This window comes from Orycteropus afer, unplaced genomic scaffold (genome assembly GCF_000298275.1).
Source record: "Orycteropus afer afer isolate SDZICR_OR568_19922 unplaced genomic scaffold, OryAfe1.0 scaffold00285, whole genome shotgun sequence".
Lineage (NCBI taxonomy): Eukaryota > Metazoa > Chordata > Mammalia > Tubulidentata > Orycteropodidae > Orycteropus > Orycteropus afer.
Window position 1 is genome coordinate 255,680 of NW_006921872.1, and position 26,819 is coordinate 282,498.

The 26,819-nt window shown below is 43.8% G+C and overlaps 2 protein-coding genes across 2 annotated transcripts in view; one reads left to right on the top strand and one right to left on the bottom strand.

Moving 5' to 3' along the window:
• Positions 1 to 11,600, bottom strand: part of DNAI1 (dynein axonemal intermediate chain 1) — a 64,810-nt gene extending 53,210 nt beyond the window's left edge. The window contains exon 1 of the mRNA XM_007950658.2: positions 11,574 to 11,600. Coding sequence (XP_007948849.1) covers positions 11,574 to 11,600 — 27 coding nt within the window. The remainder of the gene's footprint in view (positions 1 to 11,573) is intronic.
• Positions 11,601 to 12,352: 752 nt separating this feature from the next.
• The window catches only part of FAM219A (family with sequence similarity 219 member A), a 61,070-nt gene continuing 46,603 nt past the window's right edge, over positions 12,353 to 26,819 (top strand). Inside the window, exon 1 of the mRNA XM_007950659.2 lies at positions 12,353 to 12,412. Coding sequence (XP_007948850.1) covers positions 12,353 to 12,412 — 60 coding nt within the window. The remainder of the gene's footprint in view (positions 12,413 to 26,819) is intronic.

Genomic DNA, 26,819 nt, shown 5'->3' on the forward strand with positions numbered 1-26,819 from the left:
ATCCTGTTTGGGGTTCATTGGACTTCCTGAATGGATATATTCTCATCTTTTATCATACCAGGAAAATTCTCTTCCAACAAATCTTTGACAATTTTCTCTGTGGTTTTATTTGCCTCTTCCTGTTCTGGAATTCTGATTCTTGTTGTTGTTGTTGTTATGTGCCCTCGAGTTGGACCCGACTCATAGCGACCCCTCTTTGGGTTTCCTAGGTAGTATCACTACAGAAGTAGATTGCCCCATCTTCCATCCGAGGAGTGGCTGGTAGGTTTGAACCGCCAGCTTTCTGGCTAGCAGTCAAGTGCCTTAGGCACTATGCTACCAGAGCTCCCGGAATTCCAATTACACGTAGGTTATCCCTTTTGATGGTATCCCCCATGAACTTAGGCTTTCTTCATTTTGTTTTGATCTTTTTTCTGATGTATCCCTTTCCAGAGAATGTTCAGGTATTTATCTTCAATCTCACTGTTTTCCATTGATTCAATTCTGCTCCTTTGTCCATTCAATGTCTTATCTATTTCTGAAAATTTAGTATTAATCTTCTGGATTTTTGTGTGTAGATTTTGTATCATTTCTAATTTTTCATTTATTCTGTCATTTTGTTCTTGTATTGTCTTTCTAAATTGTTCTAGGGTTTTCTCTGTGCTTTACTTGATCTGTCTCTCAATTTGTTGAAGATACCTAAATATAATTCTTTTGAATTCCTTATCAGGGAATTCCAATGCTGTGTCTTCCTCAGGGATGTGTTTTGGGTCTGTATCCTGGTCCCTTGTTTCTCCTGCTTTTCTTGCTTCTTTATGTGGACTGTGATACTCTGTTGTCTCCAAGGCATTGTGATGTTTTTGTGTTTATATTTAATTGGTGATTGTATGTTGGAATGACTTGCCCACAGTTTCAGTTTTCTTTGTTTTGTTTGTATGTTATGTATGCAAACAGAGTACTGTGTTCCTCTATTCGCTAGTTGACAGCACTTATGTACTCACCATCTGTCTCCTTTCCTGTTGTCAGCCTCTCCCATGTCCCTGCCGACCTTGGCAAACAGAGCCTATTCTTAGGTCTCTGGAATCTGAATGAGAATGTTGTCACTTTAAAATCCCAAATGGTTGCCACTTGTAAGCATTCAAAATGGCTGCGCCCTTGGTCACTTTAATATAAAAAATGGCTGCTGCGCGTAAACAATCAAAATGGCTGCACCCTCCAGACAGCGGCAAGTCAATAGCTCAGGTTGTCTCCCTCCTTGCTGTTTCCCTTCCCAGTCGTAGGCCACCAGTGCAGTCATCCCTGCAGCCCTTGGTGACCAGGGTTGATCAATTCAGGGTTGGTCAGTTCTCAGGTCCTGATATCACTTAGAAATATTCAAGCTGTTGGTCCCGTCAGAGTAGCTGACAGTCCACAGCTCCGACCGTCTCTGTACTCACTATTTTTGTTCAGGTTTTTCCACTAGTTGGTGCCTAATCCTTTTCTGTATAGTTCCTTTCAAAGCTCAGGGCTCCAGGATTATCTTGTGTATCTCTGTCAATTGGTTTTGCCTTTCTTTGTTGAAGAGGGTCTGTGTTGCTTGTCTGCCTATTCCTCCACTTTACTGGAAGTCCTCTCTTCACTATTTCTTGTAGTGAAGGTCTGCTAATGACAAATTCTCTCAGCTTTAGTTTATCTGAAAATGTCCTTAGTCATTCTCCTTTTTGAGGGATATTTTTCCTGAATCTAGAATCCTCGGTTGGTAGTAATATTCTTTCAGTGTTTAAAATATGTCATTCAGTTGTCTCTGGCCTCCATTGTTTCTGATGAGAAGTCAGGCATAATTTCTATTACTGTTCCCCTGTAAGCAATGTGTCATTTTTCTCTGACTACTTTCAAGATTTTATCTTCATCTTTGGTTTTCAGTAGTTGAACTCTGAGGGGCCTAAATGTGGTTTTCTCTGTATTTATCATGCTTGGAGCTCACTGAGCTTCTGATAATACTCTCTGTTTCTCACCAAGTTTAGGGAAAAAAAATTTTTTTTTGAATTTTATTGTGATTTGGGTCAAAGTTTACAGAGCAAATTCATTTTCCATACAGCAGTTCACATACACTTTGTCTCATGACATTGACTGCAGTCTCCCACAATACAACAGCTCTCTTCCTACTTCCTCCTTACAGTGACCTGCTCCCTGTGTCCTTCCCTCCCATGCACTCCTTCTTCCTAAGCTGTTGCCCTGTGCCTACACAGCCCTTCTATTCTCCCATGATTGATCTCTCCAAGGAGCATATCTACCTAATGTAAATGTTCAGCTCATATGTCTGTCTTTTGTCCAACTGGAAGCCCCAGGTGCGGGCTCAATTCCAGACCTGAAGGGCAGCTAGGGGCCAGAGTTTCAGGGTTCCACCAGGCTCTATCAGACCAGCAAACCTGGTCCCCCTTTTTTTTTTTTTAAATGATTTTGAGTTTTGTTCCACATTGTTCTCCCACTGTATTCAAGATCTCCTACATAGCTCCCCGAGTGGTTGACAGTGGTAGCCTGGCACCATCTAGTTCTTCTGGTCTCATAGTTGTATAGGCTGAGGATTGCACGGTGTAGCAGTCCCTTGGATTAATTATTTCCATGTGTTTTTGGTTTTCTTCATTCTTCTTTGCTCTGGATGAGGAGAGACCCATTGTTGCATCTAGATGGCCGCTTGCAAGCTTTTAAGATCCCAGTTGCTACTCGCCAAAGTAGGACGTGGAACAATGTTTTTTATGAAGTGTGTTATCATGCCAATTGAGCTCGATGTCCCTGTGACCATGGTCCTGAGCCCACAGGTCTAACTACTTGCTCCAAGTTTAGGAAAATTTTAACCATTATTTCTTTAAATATTTTTTCTTTCTTTTTCCCTCTGAGATTTCAACTGCATATGTTAGACTACTTGATCTATTCCCACAAGTGGTTAAGGCTCTTTGTATTTTTCAGTTTTATTGCTGTTCTTCAGATTAGATAATTTCAATGGAAAATCTTCACATTCAGCTGTGAATTTTTCATTTTCAATATTGTACTTTTTTTTATCACCACCATTTTTCTGCTTAGATCACCCATATGTCTATCTATTAAAACAATATTTTCTCTAAGTCCTTAAATATATTTATAATAACTGCTCTAAAGTCATTGTCTACTAATTCCAATTAGTAAATAATTTTCCTTTGGACCTATCTCTCAGTGCCATGACCAAGAAATTTTCCCCAGGCAGAGATAAAATGTAAATGTGTGACTCTTGTTGGGTATTTTCCTTCCCTTGGAATCACTGTTCTGTGTTGTCTATTGCCCAATGCCTAAAAATTAGTTGCCTCAAATATTGTGTCCAGGTTTATGGTTGTCTACACTGGGAGGGCAAATCCAATACTACTTGCTCTATTATGGCCAGAAGTGTAAGTCCCCTATACTAAGATCTTCAAAAGTGATGTAAAAAGTGGCTGTATTTTAAAATTCATTGCAGAAATACATGCTTTAAACACACACACACACACACACACACACACACACAAAACCCACAGTAAAGTCTTTTGTAAACGACAGAACCTTTTGTAATGTAAATATCAGCACTGAATGAAGGCTTTGAACTGAAAGAAATCTGAGGCCCTTTCCTGCACAATTTATGAGAAAGGGACTTACCAGAAATAATATAGAAGTTACTTTGGAATAAAGCACCTTGTACTGGAGGACGCAAGGAAGAGTCATACCTCTTTCTGAGGGAACCTGCCTGCTAAAGGCTGTGGTTGCTTAGAGAGCATGGAATCTTGTCCCTCCTTGACATATCCTAGCATGAACAGATGACGTAGGTTCAATTAGATTCCCTCTCCAAGAGTTTGAACTGGGACTACAATGAGCACCAGTAGCTGGATGGAGAGACTGATGGAGATGCTTTTGAGATAGAGGCCAGGATGAGATAGACACACCCTTAAGTTATGAGGGAGCAGAAAACAAGGAAAAGCTGGCTAATTGGGGAATGAGAGTGGGGAATAAAACAGAGTTGCCAAGAGAAAGAAAGATGCCATAAGAGATATGGAGAAAGTCGTTGGTACCTATACCTATTTCAGAACCAATAGCTTTCTAATTACTATTCCAGGCTATCTATGTATTTATAATACCTACCCGCAGACCCCCATATATACATCTTTCCCCTGCTCATCCCCCTTTACTTGAGGCAATTTGAGTGAGCCTCTTAAAATATATGTGCCTTAGAGTTAGGCTCATAAGGAGAAGGAGAAGTAGGAAAGACTTGGGTATTTCAGGGAGAGGGAACAGAATCATTAACAAAGATACAGAGCTGTGGAAACACGTGACTGTTCAGGGATTAGTAAATTATTTTATCCATTTATATACTGATTTGTTCTAAAACAAGATTCAGGACAATCTTATGATGACACACTGAAAAAAAAAAAAAGTAAAGAAGAAAGTGGATGTCAGGTTAAAATAAAGGTAAGGAAATAAGTAACATCAGGGGTAGAGTCCCTGCATCACTAACAGAATTAGGCTACTTTGGGTAGGATAAAGAAGGCATGAGTTGCTTCTCCTTCAAGCCCAGAAAGAAAAGTTTGTTTAAAGTGTTGTAGTACATACCTTTCCATCATTCATTCATTCATCATTCATTCATCTAGTATTTATTAAGCATCTACTGTTTTGCCCAGGATCCCTGGTGGTACACTGATTATGTGCTCAGCTGCTAATCAAAAGGTCAGCTTTTCAAACCCCACCCAGTGGTTCTGCGGGAGAAAAGACCTGGTGATCTGCTGCCATAAAGATTACAGTCGAGGAAACCCTATGAGGCACTTCTATTCTGTCACACAGAGTCACAAGAGTCTGAATTGACTCAACGGCACACCAACAACAGCAACATTATTGTGCCACTTCTTAGGATGGCAGCTAAAAAAAAGTCAAGGTTGAATTAGTTCCCACTCCCAAGATTCTCAAATCTAGGAGGTAAGTAGATTAGTGGAGGATATAAATCCACCATTCAAACCAGAATCTAGAGCGCTCCAAGAATAGGACAAAGGGTTGAGAAATATAAAGCAATGAAATCAAAGTTTGATCAATAGCCTGTTCTTTGCTACTTCTCCATATAACTCTGTCAGTGTTCAATGCTTGAGAAGACTCAACACTCCTTACAAATTCCTAATGGGCAGAAAAGAATTTCATATGGCTTGCTCACACCTGGAGGGAGAGAATCAAAAATTACTCTTCAGCATCAGCTTGCAGGTTGCAAAGCCCAGGGATAAGCAGAAGGGCCCTATGCCGTTATTGAGTACCTAGCATATACTGAGTACTAACAATGTGCTAAGCTCTACAGTATATGGAGGAGGAGACCAAATCCTACCCTCAAACGCTCACAGCTGTTTTGTAATCTGATAATTGTGCATGACAAACCTCAGACCATAACTCTGAAAACAGCATGACTGTAATCATAACAAAATGGAACAGCCATTGGCAAAATTTGTTTTCTAGTTATCACTTCCAGAAGTAATTCCATAACACTACTAGGGAAAGACGTTTCAACTTCCTGTCACTAAACCTCTAAATTATCATCATCCCTTCCTTCTTTCGTCTCTCCTTTACAAAGTGTTCTTCCTGTCCACAACTGTTCCATTCCCACCCGCTCAGAAGCTTGGCTCTAGTCATTTTATCTGTCTCCTTTACCTTCAACTTCTCTACTGGGGTATGATACTCAAGAATTATTTTCATCTTAAAAAAGAAAAAAATCATGTTCATATGGTCTCCACTACCTTCTTAGTTCAATTCAGTCTGGATTTTACCTCCACAATTGTTCTTGCCAAGGTCCTCAGTCACTTCCATTTCTAAATCTAATGTCTCAGTTCTCATGTAACATGGCTGACCACATGGTTTCACTATAAACACACTCTTCCTTTGGCTTCTGGGACAATACTCTTCCTTGTTGTCTTCTTACTTCTCTGCTTACTCCTTCTTAGTCTCTATTTTGGAGTCTTCTTCCTCTATCCAAACCTTAAATGCTGGTGTTCCTCTCAGAAGTCTTACCTGATTTCCTCAGAGTCAGTGTTAGAATCCCTTACCACACACTTCCATAACACTCTATGCTCCTTTCCCTATTACATTCCATCATTCATTCAATAATCATTAATTAAGAACTTCTGATGTGATGGCACAGATGTGAGCAAAAATTTCCATAGGTCCTGCTCTCAAGGAGCTCATGGTCTAATGGGAGAGATAGTCAATAATCAAATAAGTGAATAATTGCAAATTGTGATGCATGCTGGGAAAGAAAGGAACACAGAGCACTGAGACTACATAATAGAGGAGACTTACTCTTGTCTTCAAGAACAAGGCAAGAATAGGCAGAAAGGGTGAATATTTACATTACAAAGATACACTCCTTAGAATGATCAAACAAGGGAGAACAGAGGGCAGTATTTCCACAAGGAGACAGCTGGGGACAGACAGGAGTAGCAGGAATACACAAAAGAAAGACACAGAGAAGAGGTAACTATAGGGAGGAAGTGGGAAGAGAGCTGTTACACTGTGGGGAATTGTAGTCAATGTCATGAAACAAAATGTGTATGAACTGTTGTATGGAAAATTAATTTGCTCTGTAATCTTTCACCCAAATCACAATAAAAATTAAAAATAAATAAAGAAAAAGAATAAGGGAGGGAGCATTGGGATGGATTGTGGAGATTGATATTTGGGTTGAAATCTTAGGCATAAGTACACGTGCAAGAGAGGGTGAAGAGTATTTAAGAAAAAGGAGACAGCACATAGAACTGAAGCACAGAAGTAATGGGGGAAGAGTGGTATAAAGTTAAGGCTTAAGGACCCATGCAGGCTTCAGTCATGACAGCCCTTGAAGAGTTATCTAAAGATTTAGTCCCTGACTGTTTTGATTGCCTAGCGCTGCTCTGACAGGAATATACCACAAATGGGATGGCTTGACAAACAGTTTATTCTCTTACAGTTTGGAGGCTTTAAGGTCCAAGTTCAAAGTGCCAGGCGTCAGGGGCTGAGTGAAAGCCCCTCAACCTTGGGCTTCAGCTCTGCCTCTTGCTCCCAGCTCACTGAAGCTAAAGGCGTCTCTTCACTCAGGCAGCTACTGGCTGCTAAGACTAACAAGCCCAAGGTCAATACATAAAATGGCACAGTCTCAATGTTAACAAACCACACTGTAGGCCATTGATTCAAGTCCATCGAAAGTCCCAGGATCGGCAGAGCATGGCAGGCTGCTGAACAACGACTCGGCTACATGCAGAGTTCAAGCATGCCATAAGTTAGAGACCATTCCCACCACTGTTTATTATATACGGGAAACAGACCACACACCCAAAGGCAGCTACTCAGCTGTTCACAGTAGATTCCACCATGAGTGGGTGAGAGGAAGACCAGTTACAAAGCTATTACAGCACTCTGAGTGAGAGAATGACTGAATCAGTGAGGTGGCAGTGTATGAAGAAAAGTGGTTTGATTCAAGACATATTTAGAAGGTAAAGGGGTGAAGGGTCCTAACTAGGTCTTGAGGAAGATAAAGTATAAGGATGACACTGAGGGAAAGGTCACAAAAGTGAGGATATCTTACTTTGGGCATCCAGAAACATATCAACTTCACCTAGATTCTGCTCACCTCTTCCTGTCCTTTCTTCTATGGATCCCAGGCACAGTCACTAGACTCAAAATTTCTGAGTCATCCAAGAGTCTCTTTTGGCCTTGGACCCAATCCTACCCACTCACTCCTACCTACCCTAGTCACCCTTCATTTAGATCAATATTTCTCAAAGTATTGTCCTAGAGGGGGCCTCTTGAGAAACCATAAAATGATCCAGAAATGTAAGTCTTTTCTTTGGCTCCTACAGGAGAATGAAAAAATTCCAGGCTTTTTTTTTTTTTTTTTTTTTACGGTAACCAACTGAGTTATAAAGGGGTACTAAAACTTGTTAGTCATAATCTAAAATTAGCCTTTAACTGGAGTTCATAGAAGACTCTAATTCAGTTCTGTACTCAGAGATCTGGCTGCCAGGCAATGTTTGGCAATGTTGCAAAGCTTTCCTGCACATGTACACACATAGCCAGTTGGAATTCTCTCAATTTTTGGGAAGGACATTTTGTTATTGAGGCATTACCAGTGATGTTTTGAGCTGGTCATGGTTTATGATGCCTGACATTCATGCATTTTAATGACAAATTATGATTAACAGAGCTCCATCATGATCAATTTAATTTACCATGGGTTACTTGATTAACCAGGAGCCCTAGTGGCACAGTAATTAAGTGCTCAGCTGCAAACTAAAAGTTGGTGGTTCAAACTCACCAGATGCTCCATAGGAAAAAGATGTGGCAGTTTGCTTCTCTAAAGATTTACAGCCTAGGAAACCCTATGGTGCAGTTCCACTCCGTCTTACAGGGTTGCTATATAGATTCCACAGCACTGGGTTGGTTGGTTGGATTTGATTAACTCTATGGGATAGGGGAAGGAGCTCTGGTGGCATAGTGCCTAAGGCATCTGGCTGTAACCAGCCACTCCATGGAAGCAAGACTAGGCAGTCTACTTCCATAAAGATTTACCACCTCAGAAACCCAATGGGGTCACTATGGATTGGAATCAACTCCATGGCAGTGGGTTTGGTTTTTTTTTATGAGATAGGCAGATGCACTGTTCTAGGCTTACCTCCTACAGTTCCCCTCTCCCTTCCTTTCTGATCCAGCTAATGTATAGTAGGCTCTCACCTCAGGGACTTCACTTGCTATGTCCTCTGTCAGGAATCCATTTTCCCTCAGACAGCACATAGCTGTCTCTTTCATTTCCTTCAGGTCTTTGTTCTAATGTCACCTCTATCACCACCCTATTTAAATAATAACATACTTTCTCACTCTACTTCCTAGTTCCTTCCCCTGCTTTATTTTTCTCTGGGCACCTATCACCATCTATTATTCTGTATTTTATTTATTTGTTGACAATTTACCTCCAAGTGAAAGGTAAGCTCCATGAAAGCAGTGATTTTTGTTGGTCTTGTTGCTAAATCACCAATACTTTGAACAGTACGTGGCACATAGTAGGTGCTCAACACATAACTGTTTAATGAAAATGAATATTTGCATCATCAGTATTTTTGATCTCTTAATTTCTAATACCTAGCTCTCAAGAAAAAGGTACACTGTGGTTCAAACTTGAATCATTCCTAGGCCTACAGTAAATGCATACATAAACATGAATCCAGAGAACATGTTTATACATTGACATTTCCCTGTCACTAGTCTTCCCATCCCGGGCTTTCCCCTTCCTATCTTTCAAACGTATCAAGATCAAATTTCCAAAGAAGAGTGTTCTGGTTACCTAGTACCACTCTGACAAAAACATACCACAAACAGGATGGCCTTCACAAACAGGAGTTTATTCTCTTACAGTTTGGAGGCTTTAAGTCCAAGTTCAAAGTGCCAGGCTCTAGGGGCTGGGTGAAAGCCCTTCAAGCTTTGGGCTTCAGCTCTGCCTCCAGCTCCCAGGCCACTGAAGCTAGAGACTTTTCTTCACTCAGACAGCTGCTGGCTGCTGAGGCTGAGAAGCCCAAGGTTGACAAGTAAAAAGGCACAGTCCCAATGTCACCAAACCACACAGCAGGCCATTAATTCAAGTTCACTGTAAGTCCCAAGGTCGGCAGAGCATGGCAGGCTGCTGAACAAGGACACAGCTACATGAGGGGTCCAAACATGCCATAAGCTCAAAACCATTCCCAAAGCTGCTTCTTATATACGGGAAGCAGACCACCTACCCAAAGCAGCTACTCAGCTGCTTGTGGTAGATCCTACCATGGAGTTGACTGCTCGTCTCATCATGGGGAAAAACTACCACCAGCTGCCCAGCCACTCAACCAGGCCCAGCCAAGTTGACACACAAACATAACTACCACAAAGAGCTAAGGGCATTCAGGATTCATATTCATTTTCTGAGAATTTAATATACCAGGCATTGATAGGTACAAGGAACTCAACAATGAAAGAGAGAGATATGATACTTACTATCACAGAATTTGTAGTCTAGTGGGGACATCACCCATTTTGCCTCCAGAAAGGGCACTTAATCCCTTGTAGGAGAATATGATAGCCAAGCTGAGACTAGAAGTACAACTAAGAGATGAAGGAGAGATGGGGGAGGGGAGACACAGCAGGTGGTAGCAGATAGAAAAGAATATACCAGGCAGGCAGAGGAAACAGCAGTTTTAAAGGCCCAGAAGAAAGAGTATAGGTATCACTTTCTAGGAAGTGAGGGCAATTCAGTGTGCTGTGGTAGTGAACTTCCACGAGCAATGAAGAGAACTGAAGTAGGGTAGATAGCAAAGGCTAGTCCATGCAGGAACTTGTAGGCCGTAACAAACAACTTGGACACTGGGGACTTTATCCTGAGAGCAAGAGAAAGCCACTGAAAGGCCTGATCAGTGGAGTGACATCAACCACTGAAGTTTAAATTCCTGTCCCCTGACAAACCCAATCTTGACCTTCCTCTCCATTGCAGGCATCGAACTCCTACCTATTTCCTCCCTGAAGCCTTTCTGCTCAAACCTACATGCCTCTGTCCCTCTCAGATCCAGTAATCCCATTTTCCTTTATCTTTGTGTGCCTGTAGTCTGTCTCCCTCTTTGAGCTCCCAGAAGACAGGGACAACTTCTCAAACACCTCTAGGTTATCCTCCGCCCAACTTAGCATTGACCCAAATTCACTGAAATAAGAGCATAATGAACACAATCTAGGACAACTCAGCCTTTTCTCCACTCTGCACGTCAATATTGATACCCTATCTGAACAAGCTCTCCCTCAAGGAGGCAATGCAGGGCCAGTTATGCCAAGTTTCTCTGCTTCCTGTCAGCTGTCACCTCTCTCTACTCTCAGGGCAAATATCTCTAATGTCTCTCCTAATACTTCTCTAATGTCTCTTTTATTGGGTGGGGAAAATAAATCCCCAAGATTGTTTAAACTTCAAGTGCTAGAAATGGCAAATCTAACCTGTTGCAACAGAAAGATTAGTGGTTACCTGGAGCTGGAGGGTGGAGGGTAAGGGAGCTAGCTGACTGGCATAAAGCACCAGAGAACTTCCCAAGGTAATTTAAGTGTCCTATAGCTTGAGTGGGAGCTCTGGTAGCATAGTGCCTAAGGCACTTGACTGCTAACCAGAAGGCTGGCGGTTCAAACCCACCAGCCACTCCTTGGAAGGAAGATGAGGCAATCTACTTCCGTAGTGATACTGCCTCAGAAACCCAAGGAGGGGTCGCTATGAGTCAGGTCTGACTCGATGGCACATAACAACAACAACAACAACATAGCTTGAGTGTGGTGGTGGTTACAGAAGTATAAAATTTGTCCAAACTTGTCAACATGTAAAAAACTAAAGCGATCCATTTTATTGTATTTCAATCAGACCTCAAAAATGTTGACTTTTTAAAAAAATTGTATGTAAACTCAGTAGGCCTAAGCACAGCACACGAGACTGAAAACACAACTCGACATAAAACTTGGGCATAGCGATATGGGAATAAGAGACCCCCAATGACGGCAAAAATCTAAGAAGGGCCCAAGAAGGTCATCCGGAGAGGAGTGGCCCGCCGGGTGTACGTTACCTGCCTACGAAGCTGTTTAGGGGGCATCTTCGTAGAAGCAGGAAGTACCTCAACCACTGGAGCACCTACAAAACGCCCCCTTGCTTGAGGACAAGAAGTTTGCTCGTCTCCTTGACAGTGTACAGGAAATCCGGACTCTCACTCTAATTCCTAGTCGTAGGGGTCCTTTAGGGACATCCGTCGTTGTCGTTCCCCGCGCCCCTGGAGGACAGAATCGGCTCCTCCCAGACGCGGTTACCCAGCAACCGACTGGCAGTCAAAGCGCAGGCGCTTCTGGCACCCCCTTCCGGCCCGGGGAGGAGGCGGGGCTGAGCGCGCGCGGATCCTCCCGCTCCACTATGCTCGGACCCCTCGGGAATAATGCGGTGAGCTCTCGGAACTCCGGAATGTGGGCGGGGTTGGGAGCCCCACAGACCCCGCCTCCTCATGAATAATTCAGGACCCGGGCGGTGTCCCGGACCCGGAAGTGGAGTTGCAGAGTCACCGCAGTGGCTGAGCTGCTGACAGGAGGCGGCGGCGGAGGAGGAGGCGAGGCAAAACCTGCGGCTCGACCTGGCCACAGCCGCTGTAGCTCTAGGCAAGCCCACGGAGCCACGCCGGCCTCAGCCCGCCTGCGAACCTTTCGTCTCCCGCCCATCCGCCGGGCCTCCTGCCCGCCGGACGAATCGCGGGCGGCCTAGTCTGCATCACTCGCCGGGCTCCTGGGGCCGCCGCCCCGCGCGGTCCAGTCGGCGTCCCCGGCAGCGCCCGGGCCCCCGGTCCACACGCCTGCCGGCACCATGATGGAGGAAATCGACCGGTTCCAGGTGCCCACCGCGCACTCGGAGATGCAGCCGCTGGTGAGGGGGCGGGCGGCGGGCTGGCCAGGGCCGGGAGGAGGCGCCGCGGAGGGCGAGGAGGGAATCAGGCCGTGGGAGCCGAGCAGAGGGGGCGCCATCCGATGGGGCAAAGAGAGGTGTGAAAATGCAGCATCGAGGGGACGTGTAGGCCAAGAATACTGTGGGAGAATACGCGGGGTGAGAGCTAAGGGGCCTGCAAAGGCGATGGGCACTGTCGGCGGAGGCAGGCCGAAGGAACCTCGGAGAGCGCCGTCAAATGGAACAGAGAGAAGCACAATGGTGCACTCCTTTGGTGGAGGCCCTTAGCGAGGGATGGCAAAGAAACTGTGATGGGACACCGCCGGCAGCAAGCCCGGGGTGCTGTAATGGGGAGAAGGTGGTGGGTAGGCGTTTAGTCCCAGAGGCCTGTGACGCTTGGGGTAGAGGAGGGGACCGGGGGCCCCGCGAAGCTAAGAGGAACTGGGAATCGTCGTGTAGAGGACAAGGGACCTGCCCGCCAGTTCAATGGATGTGGATAGAAACGCGGGGCTAGGGCCAGGTTAGTGGGAATTCTGTTCCTTTCCGGAGGAGGGCCCAGGCAGTTTGGAATGGGGTCCCGGAGCCAGCGAGGAGAGTACGCCGCGGCGAGATTGAGAAACAAGGGCGCGGAGGAGAGCGCTCTGGCACTAACCGGGTGGGGGCGGGGCCGGGCTGGAATTGCCTGTGCCCACCGGTTCCAAAGACCCCCAAGCCTCCTAGGCCTACGTGCTTGAAGTCCTTGCTGGGAGCCGATTCTGCCGCCTGTCCGATGTCCCGGCGTCTGGGAGGAATGATGTCATCGCTGCTGGCGCGGAGGGGATTGAGGGGGAGGGCGACGCGGGCGCACTGAGGCCAGGCCTAGGGGAGACCGTATTCGCTGGCCACCGCCCGGGGGGCTACCTGGCTGGCTGGTCCGCAGGGCGCTGGCGCGGGAGCGCGAAGGTCTAGTCAGCTAGTATAGAGAAAGGGAGAAGGGAGGGAGCATCCCAGCTCTGTTCGCATTTCCATCTCCTTCCCATGACGGTCGGAAGATTGGGCAGTCTACTTCCGTAGTGATACTGCCTCGGAAACCCAAGGAGGGGTCGCTATGAGTCGGATCCGACTCAATGGTAGTGAGTTTGTTTTTTTTTTTTTTTCCCTCTGGTGCCCCAGGAGAAGCTGGAAGAAGGCTGGGGCAGGCCAGGAACCTGAAAGTGCAGATGCCTTTATTCTCTGATCTCTGCTTGGATCTTGCAGAGTTCACCAAGTCCTGATGCTCTAGGGCTCCCTGAGCCTCCTCCTCACTGTGTGGTGTGGGGTGGCCGATGGTCCCTGTATTAGGCTAGGAGGTAAGGAACAAGTTCTACCCTTGAGTCTGGAGGCCCTGGCTGATAGATGTGCTTTATGGCTTCCTGGGCAAGTAACCTGCCTGTTCCAGCAGCCAGGATTGGCCTCAGCAAGAGCCCATGACCCACCCTAGGACACACCTTTTGGGGGATGGTGTAAAGAATCATGAACCACCACTAAGCAGGAGTTAAATAGCTATCCCCCTTCTTCTGTGATTACTTACACAGTTCTAGAAGCCAAAACAGTATACAATATTAAATTGGGGAGAGAGATGATGCAGAATTTCTTTCCTAGCCTGTTACCATCATTGGATTATTTGGAAGCCAGAGAATCCTGGAGGGAAGTTGGTGTCATGAACTTGCAGAGGAACCTTGGGCTGGACTAACAGAACTTTCCTTTCTGGACTCTCCTTCCGTCCACCCTGGCTTCTGGAACTAGATTGTTCTTCCAGTTCTGAGCATCTAATCAATAACCAAAAGAGAGAGTAGATGGAGGATGAGAACCAAGTGAATCAAAAGGAAGCAATGAATTGGTCCTTTTCTCCCATCTGGAGTTCCTGAGGTGGGAGGCAACAGTTGCCTTGGGGAAGAGGGGTCGGTAGGAATGGGTTCACTAAGTTGTGAGAGAACATGTTATTGCTTGAAGTCCTAAATGGTGGTATGGTGGGTAGTGACCCCAGAGGACTCCTTAGGTTTGTGCTTCTGGTCTATGTGGCCCTAGAGTAGCAGAAATGCTTATGAGCAAGGAAACATTTACCAGAAAAACTGTGGCTGCTACCTCGATTCTTTTCTTAAAGGCTAAAGGAGCCCTCCTCTGCAAGAGGATACTTTGTTAGGTTGAGTGAGAATCTTAAGGGAATGGCAATGTAGTCATTCCCCATTTGGGGGCCATAGACATTGCCTTGCAGATATCTGCCTTTTGAACCCTGTCTCCAGGCTGAAGTCTACAGGCAATCCAAAACTTCTCCTTAAGTGCCTTTTGTATCGTTGAGAACAGCAGCATTTCGTATGAAGTTTCCTCAGGAGCCTAAGCTTGATGCATCCTATTTCTCACACCCTTCATTTTGGAGCATGAGGGATCAAGATGTCATGTCACAGAGGTAAAAGGTCTAAGAGAGGGGCAAAGTGGCTCTTAAGTGATTTTTTTTTTTTTTTTTCCATTTTTAAATTGTGATTTGGGTGAAAGTTTACAGAGCAAATTCACTTTCCATACAGCAGTTCACATACATTTTGTCTCATGACATTAACTACAATTTACCCCAATGCAACAGCTGCCCTCCCACTTCTTCCTGATAGTTACCTCTTCCCTGTGTCCATCCCTCCATGCACTCCTGCCCCCTGAGCTGTCTTCCTGTGCATAAACAGCATGATTGTTCTCTCCAAGGAGTGTATCTACCTCAGGTAAATGTTCAACTCATATGCCTATCTTTTGTTTGGCTGGAAGCCACAGGTGTGGGTTTAATTCCAGACCTGAAGGGTAGCTAGGGGCCATAGTCTCAGTGGTTCCACCAGGCTCTAGCAGACCAGCAAACCTGGTCTCCCCCACTTTTTTTTTTCCCCAAATGATTTTGAGTTTTGTTCCACATCTCCCTCTCTATCCAGGATCTCCTACATAGATTCCCGTCCAAGTGGTTGACAGTGGTAGTCAGGCACCATCTATTTCTTCTGGTTTCATAGTCTATAGGCTGAGGATCGCATGGTGTATCTTTAGGGATATTTTGGTCGAGCATAGAAACTGGGGGCCCTGGGCTCAGGGTCAGCTGTGATTGATTTCATTTTGGCTGTTATTTATTTTGTTGATACCTCTAGAAAGGCTCTCCTTTTTCCAGTTCTTTTCAGTTTTTCTGTTTATGACATGAAGACAAACTATCTCTTTAAACAACAGCTCCCCTATTTTCCCTCCAAAGGATATTATGGGGACCTGATACCACTGATTCATCAAATAGATTCACCAAATATTTATTGAGCATCTGCTCTGTTCCATATACTACACAAGGTGTTGGGGACACAATGGTTAGCAACACAGATGCAGATGTGGCTTACATATCAGGGGAAGTTTATTTCTTTTGCTCACGCCCTCAGCGTGAGTCCCCTTGAACACAAGGTAGGGGCTGCCTCTTTAAGCCGTAAAGGAAACAGTACAATGCTGGTGTCAGTATCATTGCCCTTTTTTGGACCAAGCTGTATGGATAGAGTTCTGTCATAAGGCTCCATCATGAAATAGCCATCCCTCCACCCATGGTGGTGGGAAGCATCCACAAGCCATTCCTTACTTGGAAAGATGAACTCCAGGGGGAAAACATCTTTATTTTATTATTATTATTATTTACTTAAAAGAGAAACTCAAGCTTAAAAAGGAGGCGTAGGGGAGTGGTAGGAGTTGGGAGAGAAGGCACAGCCAGCAGATCTGGGTGTTTCCAGGCTGCTAATTTAAGCATTAGTTCTCAGCTAGTGGGAGGAAGAGGAAGAGATCCCTGCCCTGTTGTTGCTGCTCCTGCTGCCACAGCTGCATGGAGCCTCCTGTCTGGAGTGGGAGTTTGCCTGAAGGGAGTTGCCTCTTTTCTTTCCCCATCACACCAATGACTTAATTGGCCTAGCTGCATCTCAGCAGCTGAACCAGGCCTGGACCTATCCCTGAAAGCTCCCCAGGGTCTCTTCCTGAAAGGAATGAGATCTCCTCTTGGAGACTGATTACCTGGGCTCCACTCCTGCTGAGTCTATCTCCCAGACAATTCTGAGTGTTTCTAAGCAGAGATTCTCTCAAAGAAACTGACAGGGATCCGCAAACTTTGTCAGCTTTTGCAAGCCATACACCTCATGATCTAGGGAAGCTCTCAGCTGTCCAACATTCTGTGTTAAGCAATTTGGTTGAGTGTGGTCTGTTGTAGTGTCTGTATTGCGTGTCGGCTAAACTGGTTGGTGCAGCTGCACAGCCTGTGTCTTCTCTTTCAGCTGCAATTGGAAAGGAAGAGATTTGTTACAAGAAAAACAAATGGAGCTGTTAAGTACTTAATTGTCTCAGGCAAAACCCTGCCTCCTGTGCTCTCAGAGACCAAAGAAACTTAAAGAATGGCACCTGGCACCTGGCGGAGTCTCTGCATGCCTAAAAATGCAAGTCTGGGCTTACCGAAACTCAAGTTATCTGTTAACTCTCATTTGGTTAGTTCATGAGCAGTTGCTGTGTATCTACTTAGTTCCAGGCACTTTGAGGACACAGAGACAAGTGAGATCTCTCCAGTGGGTAGATAGGAGAAGGATGGACCCAAATGGCTACAGGAAGATTTTTAGATACATATCAGGAAAGAGTGGAGATCAGTGATGAAGGGTGTTGCCAATAAAGACTGACACTTCCATTGGGAGAAGGCAAGGACTCTTGGAAAGGAGGAATTGCCAAGGTTCATGAGCTTGGAAAGGAGTTTCAGATTCTTACTACTCCTGACCCTTAGGGATGGGGATGATCAGGAAATTAATTCAGTAAGTGGGCCACAGCAGCTCCTCCATGTGGCAGAGAAAACATTGTGAAGATATAGCAAGTAACCACTATGGAAGACTGAGCAAAATGTATTCTGTGGTCTTGGCACCTTAAGTTGCCTCTTTGTAGTCAGATGACTTTTACATTTAAAGATGGATTCTCCTAATGGTTCTTTGTGGCTCATGACCCAGCAGTATTTTTCATGCTCCTGGGAAAAGACACACCCTTATCTCCCTTCCTGTATTGCAAACTGAGGATCAGGTTTGCTAAGGCCTCCAACCCCTCATTACTCATCTCCTAATTCAGTAAACAGTAAGAAATTACTCTCTGCTGGATCCTGTGCTGGACTCAATAACACAGAATCTTGCTCCAGGGATTCACACAGTCCAGAACAGAGTGAGGCACTACAAGGTCACGAGCCCTATAAGAGAAGTAAAAACCAGATCCTGTGGTGCCAAAGAAAAAAAGGAAAGCCTCTCATCAAATAGTCAGGGAGGCTTCACAGAAGAGATGTGACTGAACTGGCTCTTGGAAGAGGAAGAAATTGGAAGACCAACAAGGTAGGATAAGGGCAAGTGTTCCAGGCATAGAGTATGGAGGAAGAAAGAAAAGGATGCATTTGGAATGAATGAAGGATTATAATTAGAAGAATAACATGATCAAATTTGAGTTTAGGAATATCACTCCAATGTGGGAGAGAGGTTGGATAAGGTGAGATTGGAGGTTGGGAAATTAATACAGAGGTGGGTGCAGACAAGAGATGATAAAGGTCTCTATTAAAGCAGAAGCAGAGAGCGAGGAGGGGATGGATATACAGATACTAATAAAGTGGTATAATGAGGCAGGATGTGGGGCCTGTTTGAAGGTGAGGTGGAGAGGTAGGGAGTGAAGGATGACTCCTTGCTTTCTGGTATGGACACCTGGATGGAGGGTGGGACCGTTAGTACCACCTTAGGAAATTTGGGGGACTGTATACTTCTTGGCCTCAGGGACTGTTTATAAGGAGAAGGCTGCTGTTTTCCTTTTGCTCTGTTGCTGGAAGGTAAATTCTTGGGGTGATGAGGGACCCAGGAATCCTGAAGAAAACCAAAGGGCAGAGAGGTACTAGCTGTAGCTCAAAAGGACTCCCAAGAAATGTGATCACCTGCTCACATTTTCCTCCTGAAACCTGTTTTGATAAATGCAAGAGAAATGGTGGCAGCAAAGAGCCACGGTGTTTTTTTGTTTTTCCCAGTAGCACTTTGACGAAGGAAAAATAAAATCCTTTGTTGGCTGAGAGAATATTTTATGTTGCAGTTTTTGGCCTGGCCTTTTACCGTCATTCTGGTCAAATCTGTGGTTTTATTTCTGACTGCCTGAGCTGGGTCCCTTCACTGATTTCTTTAAAGAAGAGATGTGTGTATTATTGTATCATCTGGAAGAGTCAGAATGAAAAAGGACATGTAATTCCCTTCTCCGAGACCAGCCTGAAAAGCTGTGCTTGAGGTAGAAGCAGTGTCCAGGCTGCTTTTTCCAGACAAAGGAGGCTTCTGGAGTGAGATTACTCGGAGGTGACTTGGCTTCTTAGGGGCTCCACGTATGGTCTCTGCAGGTAGGTACTTCTGTGGTAGCTGGAGTTCAGGCTGAGTCATTCTCAGCCCCCTGGAGGCTTGCCCCCTCAACTGCCCATAGCCCAGAGTGGCTGGAAATGGAAAACAGAGGCTTCTTTACTCCAGTTTGAATATCTTCAGGGTCCCTATTCCCTACTCATAAGGGCAGATGGAGCCTGTGTCTGAAAAGGAGGTATGAGAAATTTGCTTCTTGGGTATGTGCTATATGCCTTCCAGCAAACCTTGGGAAAACTGGTGCAGGGAGGCCCAGAGTGGGTGTGGAGGGGAGGATCATGCTAAGTGCACATTCCCAGAGGTGCTAGTTGAAGGAAGCAGGAGGTGTGGCTCAGCAAGCTCTCAAGTCATTGTTTCAGACCGAGACTGGTCAGAATCTGACCATCTGGGCAGGAGAAAGGAAGGAAGGAAAGAGGCAGAGCTGGGACCAGCTCTGGATCTGGTTCTGTCTGAAGTTTGGAAATTGGCACATGACCCAACAGCCTCACTATGGGGCAGCAGAGTGAACCCTGGGCTGCAGAGAAAGGCTAAAGTCTTCTAGGAAGGAGGCCAAGAGGGTTTGGCCTTAGGGGAGGGGTGGACATTGGAGCCTACAAGAGTTTCTTCCCAGGCTTTATGTTTGTAGGATGCCCGTTCAAGTACACATGTACTTACATTTATTATTGGTATAAAGAGATGTCACACGAAGGATCAGTTGGTTATGATTTTTGAAGTCAGTTTTTTAAGTTTCGATGATGATGATGATGATGATGATGATGATGTATGCTGTGTGAACAAGTAAGAGGGGACTAATGACCATGAAGGGTACTCTCCAAATGACTGTTCTAGCCCTGAAAAATATGACAGGAGGCCATACCCAAGCAGAAGCCAGCTCAGCTACTATAGCTCCTGGCCTGGTTTTGCTTGCTTTTGTCACTAGATTCTTGGCTGTTAGAGTTGGAATTCATCCTATCTGTGTAGAACAATACCTGAAGGAGTACTTTAACTAAGATTTATTGAATTAGCTAAAGTCAAACTGTGGATTGAGAACCATATACATTTTATTATGTAGTTAACTTAAACATAATTATATATAAGGTATAAATGATTTATAATGGAGTTCCCATATTAATTTCCAGTTTTAGCCTTATGAAGGAATTGGTGAAGCCCTTAGCCAAGTATGGCTTAGACTAGCATTTCTTATTGTATATTCTTAGGAATATTGGTCCCTTGTGATACTGTATGGGGGAAAAATATTTCATAGACAAATTTCTTTGAAAAACATACTCTTTGCTGTCACAACATCCAGTAATATTTTAAAGACTCCCAGAAGTCCTGTGGTAAATAAACATCTTCAACTTTGTTTAACCCAGTGTTTCTCAATTTTATTTAACTATGAAATCCTTTTTTATGTTACTTCTGTAAATTTCTTATAGAAGCAATGCATTTCAGGGAATACCCTTTGGTAAACTCTGACTTAAAATTAATCTCTATTCTGTCCTTGTCTAGATTTATATTCCTCCCAGTTCTTTTGAGCCTCTTATAACCTAAACCATTTTGCCCACAGTAACCTCTAATGGGATGTTGCCTCTTTATTTCAGGGCCTGAACTTGTCTTTGGCAGAAAGTTCTTTGTGAATTTTGGTCAGGTGCAGAAGCAAATACTAAGTGTCCAGTTTTTCTCATTGCATTGCTAAGGAGGTTTTGCTTTCCTTCAAGCCTCTCTACCAAATGCTGGTTTACCAAGTGCTTTGCTTTTTTTGGGGGGAAAAGCTTTATTGAGATATAATTCACATATCATACAACTCACCCATTTGGTGCTTAACTTTTAATCCTGGTGTGGCTGACCAATACTTAATTCTGTCTGTCCCCACCACCCTTTTTTTTTTTTTTAACCTATGGGCTGTGCTCTGCCCTTTTTATGTTCCGCCAAGCAGGAAGGATTAAGGTTGTAGTCCAAATCTTTTGTTAGGAAGAATCCTCTCTCTGTTGGGATGTAAGCTGAAAACTGATTCCCTGATTAGGGGATGCTTCAGGAGTTTCTCTAAAAAACAAACAAACAAAAAATCCATTGCCATTGACTCAATTCCAGCTAATAGTAACCTGATAGGACAAAACCCTGCTGCATAGGGTTTCCAAGGTTGTAAATTTTTACTGAAGCAGACTGCCACATCTTTCTCCACAGAGTGGCTGGTGGGTTCAAACTGCTGACCTTTCAGTTAGCAACCAAGCACTTAACTACTTTGCCACTAGGACTCCTTTGTACTTTCTCTATGAAAAAAAAAAAAAGGAAAAAAAACCCACTGCCGTGGCATCAATTCTGACTCATGGTGACCCTATAGGACAGAGTAGAACTGCCACAAAGAGTTTCCAAGGCTGTAAATCTACTGAAGCAGACTGCCACATCCTCCTTCTGTGGAGCAGCTGGTGGGTTTGAATGGCTGACCTTATGGTTCACAACTGAGCACTTTAACCACTGTGCCACCAGGGCTAACTTACTTTCTCTCTATGTTGTTGTTGTTGTTATGTGCCGTTGAGTCGGCCCCGACTCATAGCGACCCCTCCTTGGGTTTCCGAGGCAGTATCACTACAGAAGTAGGATTGCCCAACCTTAGGACTATTAAATGTCCCCTCTGGACACAACAGCTCAAGAGACACTCCTACATAATCATTTGATATCCTTTACTCCATGGGCCACATAAAGCATTGAAAATGAATAGGTTTCATCCTTTTTGCTGGCTGGAGCATTTGTGTTAAGATGGATTCCGAGGCAGAATCCTCGTTTTGTGAGAAAGTGACATGATTGATTTTCCATGTCTACCATGGGCTTTAGTAGGGGAATATCAGTTCTACTGCTGTGCTTACCATCCTGACAATCCTGAATCAGCATAGTTCTCCTGGGCAGATAATAATAGGAAAGGGAAACCCTTGTTAGCCAACTCAGCAATCTGTTCACTGAGGGGCTAGAGTCTTATCATATGGCTCCTTAGGAAATGAATAGAAAACACTGATCTTTCCATCTCAACACCGTTGTTTTGGTTTTATAAGATGTATGTGTGTGATGAAAGTATATACACCAAAACATTCACCAATTAAATAAATTCAACATGTAAAATTCAGTGACATGCATATGAGGTGATTGAAAATACCATGGCTTGGGTCAGGTGTGCTTTAGTCTTCAAAGTGACATTTTTGCTCTTTAACACTTTAAAATGGTCTTTTGCAGCAAATTTGCCTAATACAATATGCCATTTGATTTCTTGACTGGTACTTCCATAGGCATTGATTGTGAATCCAAGTAAAATAAAATTCTTGACAACTTCGATCTTTTCTCCTTTTATCATGATGTTGCTTAATGGTCCAGTTGTGAGGATTTTTGTTTTCATTATGTTGAGGTGAAATTTGTAGTGAAGGCTGTAGTCTTTGATCTTCATCAGTAAGTAGTTCAAGTCTTCTTCACTTTTAGCAAGCAAGGTCGTATCATCTGTACATCACCAGTTGTAATGACTCTTCCTCCAGTCCTGATGCCACATTTTTCTTCATATAATCCATATAGTTCTCAGATTATTTGCTCAGCATACAGATTGAATAAGTATGGTGAAAGGATACAACCCTGACTTGCACGTTTCGTGACTCTAAACCATGCAGTATCCCCTTTTACTGTTTGAATGACTGCCTCTTGGTCTATGTACAGATTCCTCTTGAGTACAAGTAAGTGTTCTGGAATTTCTATTCTTCACAACGTTATCCATGATTTGTTGTGATCCATACACTCAAATGCCTTTGCATAGTCAATAAAATACAGGTAAACATCTTTCTGGTATTCTCTATTTTCGGCCAAGACATCAGCAATGGTATCCTTCATTCTATATCCTCTTTTGCATTGGCTTAATTTTTGGCAGTTCTCTGTTGATGTCTGCTGCAAACATTTTTGAATCATTTTCAGCAAAATTTTACTTGTGTGTGATATTAATGATATTGGTCAATCATTTCCATATTCTTTTGGATCACCTTTCTTTGGAATGGGCATAAATATGGATCTCTTCCAGTTGGTTGGCCAGGTAGCTGTCTTCCAAATTTCTTGGCATAGACAAGTGAGGACTTGCATCATTGCCTGTTGTTGAAACATCTCAGCAGGTATTCCATCAATTCCTGGAACTTTGTTTTATGCCAATGCCTTCAGTGCAACTTGAACTTCTTCCGTCAGTTCTTGATCATATGCTACCTCCTGAAATGGTTGAATGTCGACCAGTTCTTCTTGATACAGTGACTCTGTTTATTCCTTCCATCTTCTTTGATGCTTGCTGTGTCACTCAATATTTTACCCATAGAATCCTTTAGTATTGCAACTCAAGGCTTAAATTTTTTGTTAAGTTCTATTAGCTTGAGAAATGCTGAATGCTTTCTTCCCTTTTGGTTTTCTAACTCCAAATCTTTGCCCATTATATGATTGGATAGGTCAAGGTAAACCTTCAAAGAGTGCTAGTGGTGGTTGAGTGGAGAGAAAGCTTAACATAAGTCAACTACATGACACAGCCACCAGAAAAGCTAATGTGCTGTTAGGCTGCATTAATAGTAGTATGGAGTTCAAGTCCTAGGAAGTGATAATCCTGGTCTGCCCTACATTGTACTTACTGGTCAATGCTACCTGAAGTCCTTTTCTGAATATATGATGACATATTCTATGCTTATATCATCGTTCAAGAGAGGGAACATGTGGAATGATGAAAGGAGTTGAAATCATGTCATGTCAGAACTGAGGCAGTTCAGCCTGTGAAAAAGAAATTTCTGGGAAAGCATTATAAAGTTTTCAAATGCCTAAAAGACTAGGATTAGGAAAGGAGGTTAGACTCATGCTCTGTGCGGCCTCACAGGGAAGAACCAGGGCCTGTGGTGGGAGTGTGAACATATTCCTACCTCTTACCTCTATTGCCTTCCATTCCTTGGGGTAGCAGTTCTTAAACTGGACCAGAGGACAGGGCACCTGGAAGGCATGTACTCTTTGCAAAATACCATTCTCTCAAAAGTAGTAGCTTAAAACATTCTAGCAGAAAATATGGCAAGATTATGTGTTTGTAATATAAACATATCCCAAAAAATTCATTATAGAATTTAGCATAAGCAGCATTTCCCTAATTTTCTGTTCCTATATACAGCAACAACAACATTTGCCAATATTTCCTCTCTCTCATGGCTTAACAGAAATGCCACCTTCTTTATGCATCCTTTTCTTTTTTCAATAAGATGTGAGCTCTCCATTTTACCTGCCTTGTGACCCTAATACACTGATTGGATGTGAAGTTTATGAGTGCAGTTGTTTTACCCCAATCTTAAATTCTTTTTTAAGGTAGATGAAAAGATTTGTTTCCAGAGCATCTGAGCCACCTTGTGAGGTACATTGGGAAAATTATTTTTGCCTATTTTACAGATACGTAAGCAGAGTCTCACGGAGCTCTGGTGGTATAGTTGTTAAGGCATTTGGCTGCTAACTAAAAGGTTGGTAGTTCAAACCCACCAGCCACTCCATGGAAGAAGGATGAGGCAGTCTGCTTCTGTAAAGATTTACAACTTCGGAAACCCAAAGCGGGTTGTTATGAGTCAGAATTGACTTGATGGCAGTGAGTTTGGTTTTGTGTTTGGTAAGCAGAGTCTCAGCATCATTAGGCTTGGGTGTTACCCAGCTAGGATTTGACCTAGTGTAGAGCTGAGGCATCCTGACTCCCAGATTGAGGATATTTCCTTTATACCTTGGGACCAAATTAAGTTCTGCATTCACTTGACTGCTCACCAGAAGGCTGGCGGTTCAAACCCACCAGCACTCCTCGGAAGGAAGGTTGGGCAATCCTACTTCCGTAGTGATACTGCCTCGGAAACCCAAGGAGGGGTCGCTATGAGTCGGGGCCGACTCGACGGCAAACAACAACAACAACAACATTAAATTTAAACTTCTCCATTGGCTTTCAAGACATCTACACCTAGTTTTTGCCCTGCTAAGCTGGGCATATTCTCTACCATTGATGACAACTTTCTTTTTAGTAGGTCTAATCAGGAACTTCACTTCCTCTCATCTATTAGCAACTTGCAGCCTCCCCTCCTCCGAATTTTGCAAGACCAATGACTTATTCATTGCAATAATTTCATTTCTTTTCTGCCTATATCACTCCTATCCATTCTTCAACCACACCATCTGTTGCTGTCAAGTCAGTTCCAACTCATAGCAACCCTGTAGACAGAGTAAAATTGCCCCATAGAGTTTCTAAGGCTATGATCTTTACAGGAACAGACTGTCACAAGTTTTAACCATGGAGTGGCTAGAGGGTTCGAACCAATGACCCTTTGGCTAGCAGCTGAGTGCTTAACCACTGCACTTGCAGAGGTCCTCCATTCTTCAAAGGCTAACATAATTTTCTCCAGGACACCTTCCCTGACTTGTCTATTGAGCTGTCAACCAACCCCAAAAACCTCTATAACCTCTAGCACATCGTTTAACACATAATGATATTCTGATTTGGGGTGTCCACTGTGATGTGTTGTATTATGATTCTCAGCACCCCAGTTCTCCTGTGAATTGGCAGACGGCTTCTGCTTCAGAGCTTACAATCTGCCAAAGTGGAGACTTGCTTTCATGACACAACTACAGAAGAATACTGTTGGTCCCTTTAAGGATGAGTAAGAGTGAGAGTGGTTTTTAAACAGCTAAGGGAGACAAACTTGTCTGTCCGTTTGTCCTACTGTGGTGGCGTGTTGCTGTGAGGCTTGAGGCTGTGCTACCAGTGTCTCAAACCCAGTAAGGTTGCACATGGTGCACAGGTTTCAGCAGCTTACAGACTGAGACGGACTAGGAAGAAAGAAGAGGCCATCCACTTCTCAAAGAATTGGCCAGGGAAAACCTTATGAATAGCAGAGAAACACTGTCTGATACATTACTGCACAACCTTATGAACAGCCTGGAAACACTGTCTGATACAGTGCAAGATGATGAGCCGCTTAGGTCAGGAGGCTCTCAAAATAGGACCATAAAAGAGCTGCATCATCAGAGTAGAACCAGCCTTAATGATATGGATAAAGTAAAGCTTTCAAGACCTCCATTTGCTGACGTGGCACGACTCAAATTGAGGAGAAACAGCTGCAAACATCCATGAATAATTGGAACATGAAATTACAAAGCGTGAATTTAGGAAAAATGGAAGTGGTAAAAACTGAAATGGAGTACATAAAGACTGATATCCTAGGCATTAGTGAGGTGAAATGGGCTGGTTTGGCTATTTTGAATCAGACCACCATGTAGTCTACTATGCTGGGAATGACAATTTGAAGAGGAATGGTGTGGTGTTCATCATCACAAAGGATGTTTCAAGGATCTGTCCTGAAGTACAATGCTGTCAGTGATAGGATAATATCCATAAGCCTACAAGGAAGACCAGTTAATACGACTTATTCAAATTTATGCACCAACTACCAAAGCCAAAGATGAAGAAATTGAAGATTTTTATCGGCTTCTGCAGTCTGAAATTGACCAAACATGCAATCAGGATGTGTTGATTATCACTGGTGACTGGAATGCAAAAATTGGAAACAAAGAAGAATCACTGGTAGTTGCAAAATTTGGCCTTGGTGACAGAAATGATGCTGGAAATCACATGATAGAATTTTGCAAGACCAATGACTTACTCATTGCAAATACCTTTTTTCAACAACACAAACAGCAGCTATACACGTGGACTTTGCCATGGAATACACAGGAATCAGATTGACTACATTTGTGGTAAGAGATGATGGAAAAGCTCAATATCTTCAGCCAAAACCAGGGCAGGAGCTGATTGTGGAATGCACCATCAACTGCTCATATGCAAGTTCAGCTTGAAGTTAAAGACAGTTAAAACAAGTCCACGAGAGCCAAAATATGATCTTGAATATGTTGTTGTTGTTATGTGCTGTTGAGTCGGACCCGACTCATAGCAACCCCTCCTTGGGTTTCCAAGGCAGTATCACTATGGAAGTAGATTGCCC